The sequence below is a fragment of the Bombina bombina genome, chromosome 5 (genome assembly GCF_027579735.1).
Source record: "Bombina bombina isolate aBomBom1 chromosome 5, aBomBom1.pri, whole genome shotgun sequence".
NCBI lineage: Eukaryota > Metazoa > Chordata > Amphibia > Anura > Bombinatoridae > Bombina > Bombina bombina.
In genome coordinates this window covers 22191833-22209019 of record NC_069503.1, presented here as the reverse complement: position 1 = coordinate 22209019, position 17187 = coordinate 22191833, and the positions used below count along the sequence as shown (strand labels likewise).

At 39.2% G+C, this 17187-nt stretch overlaps 1 protein-coding gene across 2 annotated transcripts in view; it reads left to right on the top strand.

The window, feature by feature from the left end:
* Positions 1 to 17187, top strand: part of LOC128659710 (gastrula zinc finger protein XlCGF52.1) — a 138691-nt gene that overhangs the window by 19652 nt on the left and 101852 nt on the right. Inside the window, exons 2-3 of one of the 2 annotated variants that reach the window (XM_053713283.1) lie at positions 8323 to 8422; positions 9004 to 9399. In XM_053713283.1, the coding sequence (XP_053569258.1) occupies positions 8386 to 8422; positions 9004 to 9399 (433 nt within the window). In that variant the 5' untranslated portion in view covers positions 8323 to 8385. Of the gene's footprint in view, positions 1 to 8322; positions 8423 to 9003; positions 16715 to 17187 lie in introns of those variants that run through there. The other variant, XM_053713282.1, reaches the window with a different exon arrangement.

Sequence of the window (17187 nt, the reverse complement as noted above, 5' to 3'; positions counted from 1 at the left end):
TGGTATTGGTTCCCACAAGTAAGGATGACGCCGTGGACCGGACACACCTATGTTGGAGAAAACAGAATTTATGTTTACCTGATAAATTACTTTCTCCAACGGTGTGTCCGGTCCACGGCCCGCCCTGGTTTTTTAATCAGGTCTGATAATTTATTTTCTTTAACTACAGTCACCACGGTATCATATGGTTTCTCCTATGCAAATATTCCTCCTTAACGTCGGTCGAATGACTGGGGTAGGCGGAGCCTAGGAGGGATCATGTGACCAGCTTTGCTGGGCTCTTTGCCATTTCCTGTTGGGGAAGAGAATATCCCACAAGTAAGGATGACGCCGTGGACCGGACACACCGTTGGAGAAAGTAATTTATCAGGTAAACATAAATTCTGTTTTATTAGATAGTGTTATCATAAGTGTAACTGTACAGTGTAAGGTATATTTATTAGATAGGGTTATTATAAGTGTAACTGCACTGTGTAAGGTATATTTATTAGATAGTGTTATTATAAGTGTAACTGCACTGTGTAAGGTATATTTATTAGATAGTGTTATTATAAGTGTAACTGTACTGTGTAAGGTATATTTATTAGATAGTGTTATTATAAGTGTAACTGTACAGTGTAAGGTATATTTATTAGATAGTGTTATTATAAATGTAACTGTACTGTGTAAGGTATATTTATTAGACAGTGTTAGTATAAGTGTAACTGTACTGTGTAAGGTATATTTATTAGACAGTGTTAGTATAAGTGTAACTGTACTGTGTAAGGTATATTTATTAGATAGTGTTATTATGTATGTAACTGTACTATGTAAGGTATATTTATTAGATAGTGTTATTATAAGTGTAACTGTACTGTGTAAGGTATATTCATTAGATAGTGTTATTATAAGTGTAACTGTACTGTGTAATGTATATTTATTAGTGTTATTATAAGTGTAACTGTACTGTGTAAGGTATATTTATTAGTGTTATAATTGTAACTGTACTGTGTAAGGTATATTTATTAGATAGTGTTATTATAAGTGTAACTGTACTGTGTAAGGTATATTTATTAGATAGTGTTATTATAAGTGTAACTGTACTGTATAATGTATATTTATTAGATAGTGTTATTATAAGTGTAACTGTACTGTGTAAGGTATATTTATTAGACAGTGTTATTATAAGTGTAACTGTACTGTGTAAGGTATATTTATTAAATAGTGTTATTATAAGTGTAACTGTACTGTGTAAGGTATATTTATTAGATAGTGTTATTATAAGTGTAACTGTAATGTGTAAGGTATATTTATAAGATAGTGTTATTATAAGTGTAACTGTACTGTGTAAGGTATATTTATTAGATAGTGTTATTATAAGTGTAACTGTACTGTGTAAGGTATATTTATTAGATAGTGTTATTATAAGTGTAACTGTACTGTGTAATGTATTGTTATTAGATAGTGTTATTATAAGTGTAACTGTACTGTGTAAGTTATATTTATTAGATAGTGTAATTATAAGTGTAACTGTACTGTGTAAGGTATATTTATTAGTGTTATTATAAGTGTAACTGTATTGTGTAAGGTATATTTATTAGATAGTGTTATTATAAGTGTAACTGTACTGTGTAATGTATTGTTATTAGTGTTATTATAAGTGTAACTGTACTGTGTAAGGTATATTTATTAGATAGTGTAATTATAAGTGTAACTGTACTGTGTAAGGTATATTTATTAGTGTAATTATAAGTGTAACTGTACTGTGTAAGGTATATTTATTAGTGTAAAGTGTAACTGTACTGTGTAAGGTAAATTTATTAGTGTTATTATTATAAGTGTAACTGTACTGTGTAAGGTATATTTATTAAATAGTGTTATTATAAGTGTAACTATACTGTGTGATGTATATTTATTAGATAGTGTTATTATAAGTGTAACTGTTCTATGTAATGTATATTTATTAGATAGTGTAATTATAAGTGTGACTGTACTGTGTAAGGTATATTTATTAGTGTTATTATAAGTGTAACTGTACTGTGTAAGGTATATTTATTAGATAGTGTTATTATAAGTGTAACTGTACTGTGTAAGGTATATTTATTAGTGTTATAAGTGTAACTGTACTGTGTAAGGTACATTTATAAGCTAGTGTTATTATGAGTAAAACTGTACTGTACAATGCATTTTTGATGTGTTTTGTGCAACTTTTTAGTCTAGCGTAACAGTTAATAATTTCAATTGCGCTCATTCAAACGTGTTTTACTTTAAACTTGTAACACACATGCTACTTCCAACGCGTGCAAAGAACCGCAATAAACCCGGTATCGCTTGCACGCAATAGTTAGAGCACCACTTGTAAACTCTTTCTATATGGGCAGAAAAATGTAGCATCTATTGTTTGTAATACTGGTGGGGTTTATCTCAAAATGTTGATTTCTCCAACATAGGTGTGTCCGGTCCACGGCGTCATCCTTACTTGTGGGATATTCTCTTCCCCAACAGGAAATGGCAAAGAGCCCAGCAAAGCTGGTCACATGATCCCCCCTAGGCTCCGCCTTCCCCAGTCATTCTCTTTGCCGTTGCACAGGCAACATCTCCACGGAGATGGTTAAGAGTTTTTTGGTGTTTAAATGTAGTTTTATTCTTCTATCAAGAGTTTGTTATTTTAAAATAGTGCTGGTATGTACTATTTACTCTGAAACAGAAAATAGATGAAGATTTCTGTTTGTAAGAGGAAGATGATTTTAGCAACCGTTACTAAAATCGATGGCTGTTTCCACACAGGACTGTTGAGATGAAGTAACTTCAGTTGGGGGGAACAGTGTGCAGACTTTGCTGCTTGAAGTATGACACATTTCTAACAAGACTTGGTAATGCTGGAAGCTGTCATTTTCCCTATGGGATCCGGTAAGCCATTTTATTAACAAGAATTAAGGGCTTCACAAGGGCTTTAAAGACTGGTAGACATTTTTCTGGGCTAAAACGATTATTTTATAAGCATGGTTAATGGTTTATAGCTTTGAGGAGTTATTTTAATCTTGGGAATTATGTTTAAAAAAACGGCAGGCACTGTATTGGACACCTTTTTCACTGGGGGCCTTCTCTAATCATAGGCAGAGCCTCATTTTCGCGCCACTAATGCGCAGTTGTTTTTGGGAAGCAAGGCATGCAGATGCATGTGTGAGGAGCTCAGATACACAGAAAAAGCTTGCTGAAGGCGTCATTTGGTATCGTATTCCCCTCTGGGCTTGGTTGGGTCTCAGCAAAGCAGATACCAGGGACTGTATAGGGGTTAAATATAAACACGGCTCCGGTTCCGTTATTTTAAGAGTTAATCCTTTCAAATTTGGTGTGCAATACTTTTAAGGCTTTAAGACACTGTGGTGAAATTTTGGTGAATTTTGAACAATTCCTTCATACTTTTTCGCATATTCAGTAATAAAGTGTGTTCAGTTTAAAATTTAAAGTGACAGTAACGGTTTTATTTTAAAACGTTTTTTGTACTTTGTTATCAAGTTTATGCCTGTTTAACATGTCTGAACTATCAGATAGACTATGTTCTGTATGTGAGGAAGCCAAGGTTCCTTCTCATTTAAATAGATGTGATGCATGTGACAAACAATTTAGAGAAAATGATGCCCAAGATGATTCCTCAAATGAGGGGAGTAAGCATGGTACTGCATCATCCCCTTCTGTGTCTACACCAGTCTTGCCCACACAAGAGGCCCCTAGTACATCTAGTGCGCCAATACTTCTTACTATGCAACAATTAACGGCTGTAATGGATAATTCAATTAAAAACATTTTAGCCAAAATGCCCACTTATCAACGAAAGCGCGACTGCTCTGTTTTAGATACTGAAGAGCATGAGGACGCTGATGATAATGGTTCTGACATGCCCTTACACCAGTCTGAAGGGGCCAGGGAGGTTTTGTCTGAGGGAGAAATTTCAGATTCAGGAAAAATTTCTCAACAAGCTGAACCTGATGTTATTACATTCAAATTTAAATTGGAACATCTCCGCGCTCTGCTTAAGGAGGTGTTATCTACTCTGGATGATTGACAATCTGGTCATTCCAGAGAAATTATGTAAGATGGACAAGTTTCTAGAGGTCCCGGTGCCCCCCGAAGCTTTTCCTATACCCAAGCGGGTGGCGGACATTGTAAACAAAGAATGGGAAAGGCCCGGCATACCTTTTGTCCCTCCCCCTATATTTAAGAAATTGTTTCCTATGGTCGACCCCAGAAAGGACTTATGGCAGACAGTCCCTAAGGTCGAGGGGGCGGTCTCTACTCTAAACAAACGCACTACTATCCCTATAGAAGATGTGCTTTCAAAGATCCTATGGATAAAAAGTTAGAAGGTTTGCTTAAAAAGATGTTTGTTCAGCAAGGTTACCTTCTACAGCCAATTTCATGCATTGTTCCTGTCACTACAGCAGCGTGTTTCTGGTTCGATGAACTAGAAAAGTCGCTAGATAAAGATTCTTCTTATGAGGAGATTATGGACAGAATTCACGCTCTTAAATTGGCTAACTCTTTTACTTTAGACGCTACCTTGCAATTAGCTAGATTAGCGGCGAAAAATTCAGGGTTTGCTATTGTGGTGAGCAGAGCGCTTTGGCTAAAGTCTTGGTCAGCGGATGCGTCATCCAAGAACAAATTGCTTAACATACCTTTCAAAGGGAAAACGCTGTTTGGCCCTGACTTGAAAGAGATTATTTCAGATATCACTGGGGGAAAGGGCCACGCCCTTCCTCAGGATAGGTCTTTCAAGGCCAAAAATAAACCTAATTTTCGTCCCTTTCGCAGAAACGGACCAGCCTCAAGTTTTACATCTTCTAAGCAAGAGGGTAATACTTCTCAAACCAAGCCAGCCTGGAGGCCAATGCAAGGCTGGAACAAAGGTAAGCAGGCCAAGAAACCTGCCACTGCTACCAAGACAGCATGAGATGTTGGCCCCCGATCCGGGACCGGATCTGGTGGGGGGCAGACTTTCTCTCTTCGCTCAGGCGTGGGCAAGAGATGTTCTGGATCCTTGGGCCCTAGAAATAGTCTCCCAAGGTTATCTTCTGGAATTCAAGGAGCTACCCCCAAGGGGAAGGTTCCACAGGTCTCAATTGTCTTCAGACCACATAAAAAAACAGGCATTCTTACATTGTGTAGAAGACCTGTTAAAAATGGGAGTGATTCATCCTGTTCCATTAAGAGAACAAGGGATGGGATTCTACTCCAATCTGTTCATAGTTCCCAAAAAAGAGGGAACATTCAGACCAATTTTGGATCTCAAGATCCTAAACAAATTTCTCAGGGTTCCATCGTTCAAAATGGAAACCATTCGGACAATTCTTCCTACCATCCAGGAAGGTCAATTCATGACCACGGTGGATTTAAAGGATGCGTATCTACATATTCCTATCCACAAGGAACATCATCGGTTCCTAAGGTTCGCCTTTCTGGACAAACATTACCAGTTTGTGGCACTCCCATTCGGATTAGCCACTGCCCCAAGAATTTTCACAAAGGTACTAGGGTCCCTTCTAGCGGTGCTAAGACCAAGGGGCATTGCAGTAGTACCTTACTTGGACGACATACTGATTCAAGCGTCGTCTCTGCCTCAAGCAAAGGCTCATACGGACATTGTCCTAGCCTTTCTCAGATCTCACGGGTGGACAGTGAACGTAGAAAAAAGTTCTCTATCTCCGTCAACAAGAGTTCCCTTCTTGGGAACAATAATAGACTCCTTAGAAATGAAGATTTTTCTGACAGAGGCCAGAAAATCAAGACTTCTAAGCTCTTGTCAAGTACTTCATTCTGTTCTTCTTCCTTCCATAGCGCAGTGCATGGAAGTAATAGGTTTGATGGTTGCGGCAATGGACATTGTTCCTTTTGCGCGAATTCATCTAAGACCATTACAACTGTGCATGCTCAGACAGTGGAATGGGGATTATACAGACTTGTCTCCGACGATACAAGTAGATCAGAGGACCAGAGATTCACTCCGTTGGTGGATGACCCTGGACAATCTGTCACAAGGGATGAGCTTCCGCAGACCAGAGTGGGTCATTGTCACGACCGACGCCAGTCTGGTGGGCTGGGGCGCGGTCTGGGAACCCCTGAAAGCTCAGGGTCTTTGGTCTCGGGAAGAATCTCTTCTACCGATAAACATTCTGGAACTGAGAGCGATATTCAATGCTCTCAAGGCTTGGCCTCAGCTAGCAAAGGCCAAATTCATAAGGTTTCAATCAGACAACATGACGACTGTTGCGTACATCAACCATCAGGGGGGAACAAGGAGTTCCCTGGCGATGGAAGAAGTGACCAAAATAATTCAATGGGCGGAGAATCACTCCTGCCACTTGTCTGCAATCCACATCCCAGGAGTGGAAAATTGGGAAGCGGATTTTCTGAGTCGTCAGACGTTTCATCCGGGGGAGTGGGAACTCCATCCGGAAATCTTTGCCCAAATAATTCAATTGTGGGGCATTCCAGACATGGATCTGATGGCGTCTCGTCAGAACTTCAAGGTTCCTTGCTACGGGTCCAGATCCAGGGATCCCAAGGCGACTCTAGTGGATGCACTAGTAGCACCTTGGACCTTCAACCTAGCTTATGTGTTCCCACCGTTTCCTCTCATTCCCAGGCTGGTAGCCAGGATCAAACAGGAGAGGGTATCGGTGATCTTGATTGCTCCTGCGTGGCCACGCAGGACTTGGTATGCAGACCTGGTGAATATGTCATCGGCTCCACCATGGAAGCTACCTTTGAGACAGGACCTTCTTGTTCAAGGTCCGTTCGAACATCCGAATCTGGCCTCACTCCAACTGACTGCTTGGAGATTGAACGCTTGATTTTATCAAAGCGAGGGTTCTCAGATTCTGTCATTGATACTCTGGTTCAGGCTAGAAAGCCTGTAACTAGAAAAATCTACCATAAAATATGGAAAAAATATATCTGTTGGTGTGAATCTAAAGGATTCCCATGGAACAAGATAAAAATTCCTAAGATTCTATCCTTTCTTCAAGAGGGTTTGGAGAAAGGATTATCTGCAAGTTCTTTGAAGGGACAGATTTCTGCTTTATCTGTTTTACTTCACAAAAAGCTGGCGGCTGTGCCAGATGTTCAAGCTTTTGTTCAGGCTCTGGTTAGAATCAAGCCTGTTTACAAACCTTTGACTCCTCCCTGGAGTCTCAATTTAGTTCTTTCAGTTCTTCAGGGGGTTCCGTTTGAACCCCTACATTCCGTTGATATAAAGTTATTATCTTGGAAAGTTTTGTTTTTGGTTGCAATTTCTTCTGCTAGAAGAGTTTCAGAGTTATCTGCTCTGCAGTGTTCTCCTCCTTATCTGGTGTTCCATGCAGATAAGGTGGTTTTGCGTACTAAACCTGGTTTTCTTCCGAAAGTTGTTTCTAACAAAAATATTAACCAGGAGATAGTCGTGCCTTCTTTGTGTCCAAATCCAGTTTCAAAGAAGGATTGTTTATTGCACAATTTGGATGTAGTTCGTGCTCTAAAATTCTACTTAGAAGCTACAAAGGATTTCAGACAAACATCTTCTTTGTTTGTTGTTTATTCTGGTAAAAGGAGAGGTCAAAAAGCAACTTCTACCTCTCTCTCTTTTTGGCTTAAAAGCATCATCCGATTGGCTTATGAGACTGCCGGACGGCAGCCTCCTGAAAGAATCACAGCTCACTCCACTAGGGCCGTGGCTTCCACATGGGCCTTCAAGAACGAGGCTTCTGTTGATCAGATATGTAAGGCAGCGACTTGGTCTTCACTGCACACTTTTACCAAATTCTACAAATTTGATACTTTTGCTTCTTCTGAGGCTATTTTTGGGAGAAAGGTTTTGCAAGCCGTGGTGCCTTCCATCTAGGCGACCTGATTTGCTCCCTCCCTTCATCCGTGTCCTAAAGCTTTGGTATTGGTTCCCACAAGTAAGGATGACGCCGTGGACCGGACACACCTATGTTGGAGAAAACAGAATTTATGCTTACCTGATAAATTACTTTCTCCAACGGTGTGTCCGGTCCACGGCCCGCCCTGGTTTTTTAATCAGGTCTGATGAATTATTTTCTCTAACTACAGTCACCACGGTATCATATGATTTCTCCTATGCATATTCCTCCTTTACGTCGGTCGAATGACTGGGGAAGGCGGAGCCTAGGGGGGATCATGTGACCAGCTTTGCTGGGCTCTTTGCCATTTCCTGTTGGGGAAGAGAATATCCCACAAGTAAGGATGACGCCGTGGACCGGACACACCGTTGGAGAAAGTAATTTATCAGGTAAGCATAAATTCTGTTATCGTTATTTTATCTTTTTAATATTTATTTTATAGGCACTACAAGACCACTAATAGATACCAGGTTAGAACGGATAACCTTCTGTCTGCGTTTAGACAATGGAACCTGTTGCTGGCACGCAGTCGCACGGGTTAGGTGAGTTAAAGAGAGATTGTACCAATTATGAAAATGAGTGAAATAAACTAAATTATTAAGAATTAGCTTTGAACTAATTACATAACTTGACTTATTTTACCAATAACTGACTCATAAACGTGTTTCCATGTAGCAATAAAGTGTAATTATATTTTTTATTCTATTATCTACAAATACAGATCACTGAAAAAAACAAGATAAAGAATTTAATATATTAAACAACCATAAAACCTAGTGGAAATACATAATAAAAATACTATGTAAAAGCACTTTGTAGTAGATTTTGTTCTGACAAATGTCAGTTAGCTACTGTATATTTTCTTTCCGAATGCATCATTTGACAGCCATAAGCCAGTTACAAAATGCATATACAGATATCTGGTAGCACAGAAAGTGTGTATATAAAAAGATTGTGCACATGTAGATAATGGAAGTGTTTGAGAAGTTGTTTAAAATTGTGTGCTCCGTCTCAATCATGAAAGCTTAATTTTGACTTGACTGTCCTGTTAAATTCTTAAGTAGGTGGATTATGAAAAGTGCACATATGAAAATCGTATATTTATAGTGTCTCCTTTTTGCAGATAATAGTGCAAATACTACACTTCCACAACAGACGGCAGCAAAGGTTTTACATAATGATCAAATGATGGAACTTGAGCTCCGCACAACTTGCATAGAGGAGATCAAACAGGAAGAACTAGATCACCCTATATCTCACCAAACAGAGAATACACAGATCATGTGTCCTGAGACTTCAAAAAGGCTTATAAAAAAGGAAACGCCTCCATCTGAGCACATGGCTGAAGCAGAGGAAAACCGTTTTAAATGCGCAGAATGTGACAAAACCTTTGCACACAAGTATGGTCTCCAACAACACCAAAAGCTTCATACAGGGGAGAATCTACACACCTGCCAAGAGTGCGGGAAAGATTTCACACAAAAAGCCAAACTGATATCTCATGAAAGGACCCACACAGGTGAGAAACCGTACGCATGTCCAGAGTGCGGGAAACGGTTTAAACAGAAGTCAGCACTCATAAGCCACCAAAGAGTTCATGGTGAGGAGAGGCCTTTTATGTGTACAGAGTGTGGGGAAGGTTTTCCAGTAAAGAGTCTTCTGAAATCTCATTTACAGACTCACAGATTGGATAAACCATTTACTTGTACAGAGTGTGGGAAAAGTTTTCCACAAAAGTGTCATCTCAATTACCACATGCGTATTCACACAGGAGAAAAACCATTCAGTTGTACAGAATGTGGAAAAAGTTTTACACAAAGAATTAGTCTGATAATTCATGAGAGGACTCACACAGGGGAAAGACCATTTACTTGTACAGAGTGCGGCAAAAGTTTTACACGAAAGAGTTATCTCAAATCTCACGATTGTATTCACTCAGGGGGAAAACAATTTGTTTGTATGGAGTGTGGTAAAAGCTTCACACAACGAAGTAATCTCATATATCATCAAAGAGCTCATAGAGGGGAGAAACCTTTCACTTGTACAGAGTGCGGCAAAAGTTTTACAAGAAAGAGTTATCTTAAATCTCATGAGTGTATTGATACCGGGGGAAACCTATTCATTTGCAATGATTGTGGGAAAAGTTTTACACAAATGAGTACTCTCCTGTATCATCAAAGAGCTCATACAGGGGGGAAACCCTTTACATGTACAAAGTGCGGTAAAGGCTATACCCGAAAGACCAATCTCAAATCTCATTTGTGCATTGTGACCGATAAAACCCATACTGAAGTATAAAGCGTAAGATAAGTATACATTGTGTTCTGGGTCTCCTAACCCAACTAATGATTCCTACTGGGCTTAAGTTATTTACATGGACATAGTGTGGAAAACCTTTAGATAAAATATCTATCTGCTAAACTATCATTAGATCTATATGGGACATTAACATTTTATAAACACACAGTATGGGAAAAGCTTTAGACAACATCAAACATTGAGTGCTCCCAATTATTCTTTATTGCGACATCCTAAATTGGACTCTCTTCTGCCCTCTCCTTACTCTAATAGTCTTTTTCATGTCCTGGTTACCCTCAAGCCTGGCACTGCCTAAACCCTGTTTAGAAATACTGAACCCTTTTCTGTTTAACATAATTGTTAGACAGTTTAGTTTGAATGGGTAATCTGACCTACCTATGAGTTTATCTTGTGTAAAAGACCCAACCTACTGAAGATCAAGTGTATGCAACAATATAGAATGTTATGTTTGGGAGAAGCTTCATTTGACGGGAGACAAGAAAATATATGTGATCTGATAATGACACAAAGAGGATCTATCATGTGGATCAGATCAGCATTTGGTCATTTAATTTCATTGAGTTAAACCTTTCCATACTAAGGGCTTGGGTGTCTTAAGTGTTAGACACATTTATGGTTTGGCAATTTAGGTTGTCATATTTCCTTTAGATAATATACATATAGATTTATTTTTTGCTCAGTTTATTCTTTTTCTCCGTAGAATACTGATTGAATTAAAGATTCACTAAGAACTTGATGGAAAGGAGCATTTTATTTGTATCTTGTATTTATAGTTCAAGTGGTAATGACTATAACTAAAACTCTCTCCAGTTAGGTTGTACCTAAATATGTTGTTTATTCGGGGGGTGTACAGGGTACGACCTTGCTTCTATGTATTTTCAGTATAGAGAGAAAATAGAACATAGATACAAAATGTTATAATTTAGTACTTAACTATAAAACCTCTAGTTAAGTATTAGCATCGTCTGTGTATTAAGCCTCGCTGCTGTATGTTTGCAGTATAGGGAGAAACGAACAATAAGAAACATACAGTGAGTTTGGAATAACAAAAAAGTAGTGGCTGCAGAAAACTTGCCAAACTAATTTTATAATATATGTCAGGACCACAACCTATCTATTATATCAGGGAGCGCCTAAACCCAACCAATAATTCCAACCTGTCATTTTTCTAGTAAAAACAAAAAGCTCAGCACCAGGTATGTAATCAGATACTGCTGGGCGGAGACTTCTTATGGGCGGCTATTGCGGGTGGCCAGGCAACATTAAGATCCGCCAAAATTTGCTACCACGATTTTCACATGCGTACAATAAAGTAATTGCACTCTACGTATGTTTCAAAAGAATGTGCGGAATGCGATTACATAAATACAAGCATGTTTACATCTTTAAGTAGCACATTTCGAGAGAGAGGAAAATTAGTCCTCACATTCCCTCTTAAAGCGACCTTGTACATGCACGCATGAGCAATAACGTGTTAGTAAATTTCGACGGACAACTTTTTTTTTTTATTAATGTTTGTTTACATATATTAAAACTTCTTATCTGTTAATACACAGTAGCAGGGCTCTTTTTAAAAAAAATTGTTAATTTTAATGTTTTAAAATAAGTTCTCCATCAAAATGTGTTAACCACATAATGTTACTGCGCATGTGCACGTGTAGATGGCCGTTTTTATGAGGAATGAGGAAATTTCGATGGAGAGGAAAATTACTTGCCAACCAAATGATCTGCGCATGGTTTGCATTAGATCATCACAATCCACACATTTTGTTTTTTAAACATATGTAAAATGCAGTGACGTAATTGTGCGCATGCGCAAATCGCAGTAGCAAATATTTAACGGAGAAACAAATCTTGACAGAACACCAGATCATGGAAAGGTCTGTATTTCACGTGCAGAGACAAACTATAGTCCTTGTGTGGATTCCCATAGCTCAAGTTATTAGAGCGATAGGTTTAGGAGAACATGAGACATGGTCTATACAGGAGGTGTGAGGGACACAGGGGACTGAGCCCTTATACAGAGGACTTGGCCATACAAGCCTCTGTGCCCTTCCTGCTGTCGAGCTGAATAACCTTATTGTAGGAAGGAGAGTCACGTTAAACTGACCGCCCTATGCAGGAAACAAGGACACTGAGGAGGGAGAGACTGAGGGTATTGTATTGTGTACTTGTAAAGCGCAGCTAATCACCCGTAAGGGTCTCAAGGTGCTGCTCATTTTATCGACCTCGGAAGCATGAAAGGCTGAGTGGACCTCACCGGGATCGAACCTGCAACCCTTGGGTTGCCACAGAGCTCAGCCACAGTGCATTAGTATGCTGAGCTATCTGCCTCTATCTCACCCATGGGGGTCTATTTGGGAAATCTCTCACTAGCCGTATAGAAGAACACCCCACTGTGTTGCCCACTTGGCCACTGAATTCCGACTTCTGACAGTAAGTGGCAACTTACCTCCAGTGTCTTGTTGCTACACATTATACAGTGTGAGCGAGTTTTTTTACTAGAATGAATCCATAGAATGCAGTAGAATTGCATAATTAACAAATGCATAATAAAAAGACAATGATTTAACACCTACTGTGAATTTTAAATAAGCAATAAAAAAAATTTCTGGCTAATTTAATTTTTCTTCCATTTTCCAGCCCCCTGTATCATGTGACCGACATCAGCCAATCACAGACTAGTGTATGTCTACCCTGTAGGCTTGTGCACATGCTCAGTAGGAACTTGTTCCCAAAACAAGGTGTATAAAAAAAACTGTGCAAAATGTGATGATGGAAGTAAACTGGAAAGTGCCTTAATACTGCTGCTCTTTCTGAATCATAAAAGGTTATTTTCACTTAAGTGTCCCTTTAAGGAAAAGAGCTGTGTTGTTCAAATCTGATTTTTAAAGGGATAATAAAGTAAGAAATAAATGTTTGTGGTTCAGCCAGAGCTCACAATTTAAAAAAACAACAACAATTACTACAATCTTTTTATATGCACACTTTCTGATACACCCACTCCTACTGAGCATGTGCAAGAGTTCAGTGTATACTGTATATGTGTGTTATGGTTGGCTGGTAGCTGTCACATGATACAGTTATATGCACACTGTCTGATATACCCGTTCCTACTGAGCATGTGCAAGAGTTCAGTGTATACTGTATATGTGTGTTATGGTTGGCTGGTAGCTGTCACATGATACAATTATATGCACACTGTCTGATATACCCGCTCCTACTGAGCATGTGCAAGAGTTCAGTGTATACTGTATGTATATGTGTGTGTTATGGTTGGCTGGTAGCTGTCACATGATACAGTTATATGCACACTGTCTGATTCACCCGCTTCTACTGAGCATGTGCAAGAGTTCAGTGTATACTGTATATGTGTGTTATGGTTGGCTGGTAGCTGTCACATGATACAATTATATGCACACTGTCTGATATACCCGCTCCTACTGAGCATGTGCAAGAGTTCAGTGTATACTGTATATGTGTGTTATGGTTGGCTGGTAGCTGTCACATGATACAGTTATATGCACACTGTCTGATACACCCGCTCCTACTGAGCATGTGCAAGAGTTCAGTGTATACTGTATGTATATGTGTGTTATGGTTGGCAGGTAGCTGTCACATGATACAGTTATATGCACACTGTCTGATGCACCCGCTCCTACTGAGCATGTGCAAGAGTTCAGTGTATACTGTATGTATATGTGTGTTATGGTTGGCTAGTAGCTGTCACATGATACAGTTATATGCACACTTTCTGATACACCCGCTCCTACTGAGCATGTGCAAGAGTTCAGTGTATACTGTATGTATATGTGTGTTATGGTTGGCAGGTAGCTGTCACATGATACAGTTATATGCACACTGTCTGATACACCCGCTCCTACTGAGCATGTGCAAGAGTTCAGTGTATACTGTATGTATATGTGTGTTATGGTTGGCAGGTAGCTGTCACATGATACAGTTATATGCACACTGTCTGATACACCCGCTCCTACTGAGCATGTGCAAGAGTTCAGTGTATACTGTATGTATATGTGTGTTATGGTTGGCTGGTAGCTGTCACATGATAGTTATATGCACACTGTCTGATGCACCCGCTCCTACTGAGCATGTGCAAGAGTTCAGTGTATACTGTATGTATATGTGTGTTCTGGTTGGCTGGTAGCTGTCACATGATACAGTGGGCAGGATTTTGAAAAATGTCATAAATCTACTCCTCTGAAATGAAAACTATGGGCCAGATTCTAATACGCAGCATGGGGACAAACCAGATTATTATATTGTATGATAAGGTGACGCCTAATGAGATACACAGTGCCCACGGTACAAATCTGCCTGTAAAACAGTCCCAGAGGGGCCTTGTCATTCTTTTAGCATCTCACCAGAACGGAGCTTAGGCCCTAAGTGTTATTAAATTCTCTTTTTATTCTGTTATTTTCAGTGCTTTACACTGGACAGATAGCTCAGCATGCTAATGCACTGTGGCTGAGCTCTGTAGCAACCCAAGGGTTGCAGGTTTGATCCCCGGCGAGGTCCACTCAGCCTTTCATCCTTCCGAGGTCGATAAAATGAGCAGCGCCTTGAGACCCTTACGGGTGATTAGCCGTGCTTTACAAGTACCCAGTACATACATATATACATACAAAGGGACAGTCTACTTGAAAATGATTATTTAAAAAAAAGATAGATAATCCCTTTATTGCCCAGTCCCCTGCACAACCAACACGGTTATATTAATAATATACTTTTTCCCTCTAATGTTGGCTTTTTCTAAGACTTGAGGCTTTTAGACTTTTCAGAGGCCTGAAAGAGGCTGATCACATGAAAAAAGCGCACGTTGTCTATTCCCGGTAGAGAGTCCATCATAGAATGAATAAATTAGTTTATGAAGAAGAGATTTTCCCAACATTAGGAGGATTTGTTTATGTAATGATCTTAAAGAGATATGAAACAGTGATCCTTTTGTACAAATATGTTAAATCAAAGTAAACAGAAAATAAACTGATTTAAAATAGCAGTGTTAAAATAGCAAACAACTTTATTTCTTCCAAATGAAGCTCTTAGAAATTATCAGTGTAGTTACTGCCTATAGTGAGATAAGGGAGATAGCACTCTCAAACTTAAGGTCTACTGTCACATGATTTCTGCCGCAAAAGTCCTTTACTGAACATGGGCAAGAAGCTAACTGAAGCTAGTGCAGGTGCCTCCTTGCAACAACTTGAAGGGTAAGCCCCTCCTTTGCCCTTGTGGTCCTGTGAAAGTAATTAATAGACTCTGCACAAGGTTGAGGGGGTAAAGAAAAGGTAAAATCTCTTTAAAATGATGAATAACACATATTGCAATAACCCCAATAACCCACTGCTTAGTGCTTTTTTTATTACAACGATGAAACAGAATTTTTTATATCCCTTTTAATAACCTTGGTTATAAGGATTTTTTATTTTTTTCTGCCAAAATTAGAGCGTCCACAACTCCACCTCTTAGCTAATAGCCATGCTAGTCATACGGCACTGTGCCAGGTGGCTAGCATGACTGTTGGCTAAGAGGATAGAAACATCCCTTCATTGGAAAAAAAGATCTTTGCCGTGGGCAGCTGGATGCGATCAGATTAGCAGCAAAGCCGATGTAAAAGATAGGTACTTATAACACTTAAATGATGACTTAAATGGACAGTCTACACCTTAGTCATCTTAAAGTCTTACCTTAGATTAAGTTGCAAATCTCATCCTGCGCACACACTCTGCTGAATAGCATTGACAGTCTGCTGACTCCAACTAGTGAGGCTTCTGTGATTGGACCGCCATATGCAACCTGTATCGTGATGTCATCAGTGGGCGGAGTTCGGTGGCCATTTCAAAGTAGCTAGAAACTATATTCTTTTTAAAATAACTTTTTTTTACCATTACGTCTGCATGATATAGGAAGGGGCGCAGGAGGGTATTTGCAGCTTATTCTAAGGTGTAAACTGTCCCTAAGTAGCCTTTATTTATAGCGATGGTAAAACCTAGCATTTAAACGCTAGAATTTACCATCACTTAAACTCCAAATTCTTTTGCTTATACACTGATTTTAATATTAATTAAGGTTAAGTCATGGTTTATTTACTGCAAATGATATCTGTGCCCTGTGATATGGCTGCCTTAATGCTGAGGACTGTGTTGAATGTATTAGTGAAGGGCGGTACGGGATTTCTCAAGCCGTTCTCCCTACACTAACAAGTGCTCACGTAAAGAGATGGGGGATGGTAATAAATTCACCTGCACATGCGCAGAAATTCATCTCACGTCACACAAAGATAAGGTATCGCAATCCTGATGTAGTTGCTATTCACTGTTTATCTGGGCAAGTGCATAATGACCTCCCTGTGGGACACAATTTGTCAAATTTTCACTGTATGTAAAAAGTTGTTATATAATAAATAATCATACAATTATTGCCATATGTTTTAGCAATATTATTATCCCTTTTGTGATGTTATTTTCTTAAATAAAATTATATATATTTATATATACAGTGTTACAGAAGCATTAGTTATTTTGTTGTGAAGAGCTTATTTCCCAGCAGCAATGCCTGAACCAGCAAGCCAGCGCCTAAGAAGGGCTCCAAGAAAACCGTAACAAGTATCATTTCATAAAGAGTTAACTCTTTTTTTTCAGCTTTTAGAAACTATTGTCTAATCACCTCTGGAGCCAGACTGGTAATTGATAAGATGAACTTGTAAACTTGTTATCTTAAGTACTGTAATCCTATTGTGGCCTGTCAAAGGACAGTGCTCTCTATCTAAATGTGTGATGGGGGATTTTGTGCTTCCCCCCCTCTCCCCCTGGGAGTGCCCTGTGTGCATGTAACCTTAATAAAAAGCAGGCTGGGCATCCCAGTCCTGAGTTCTTGTTTGACCCTCAATCGCAGCGTTGACTCGTTTTTGTGGGCAGAAGGGTATCCTAGCGGTACTGCAGCTAAGGGAGATTATTCTATATTTGCGAGACTC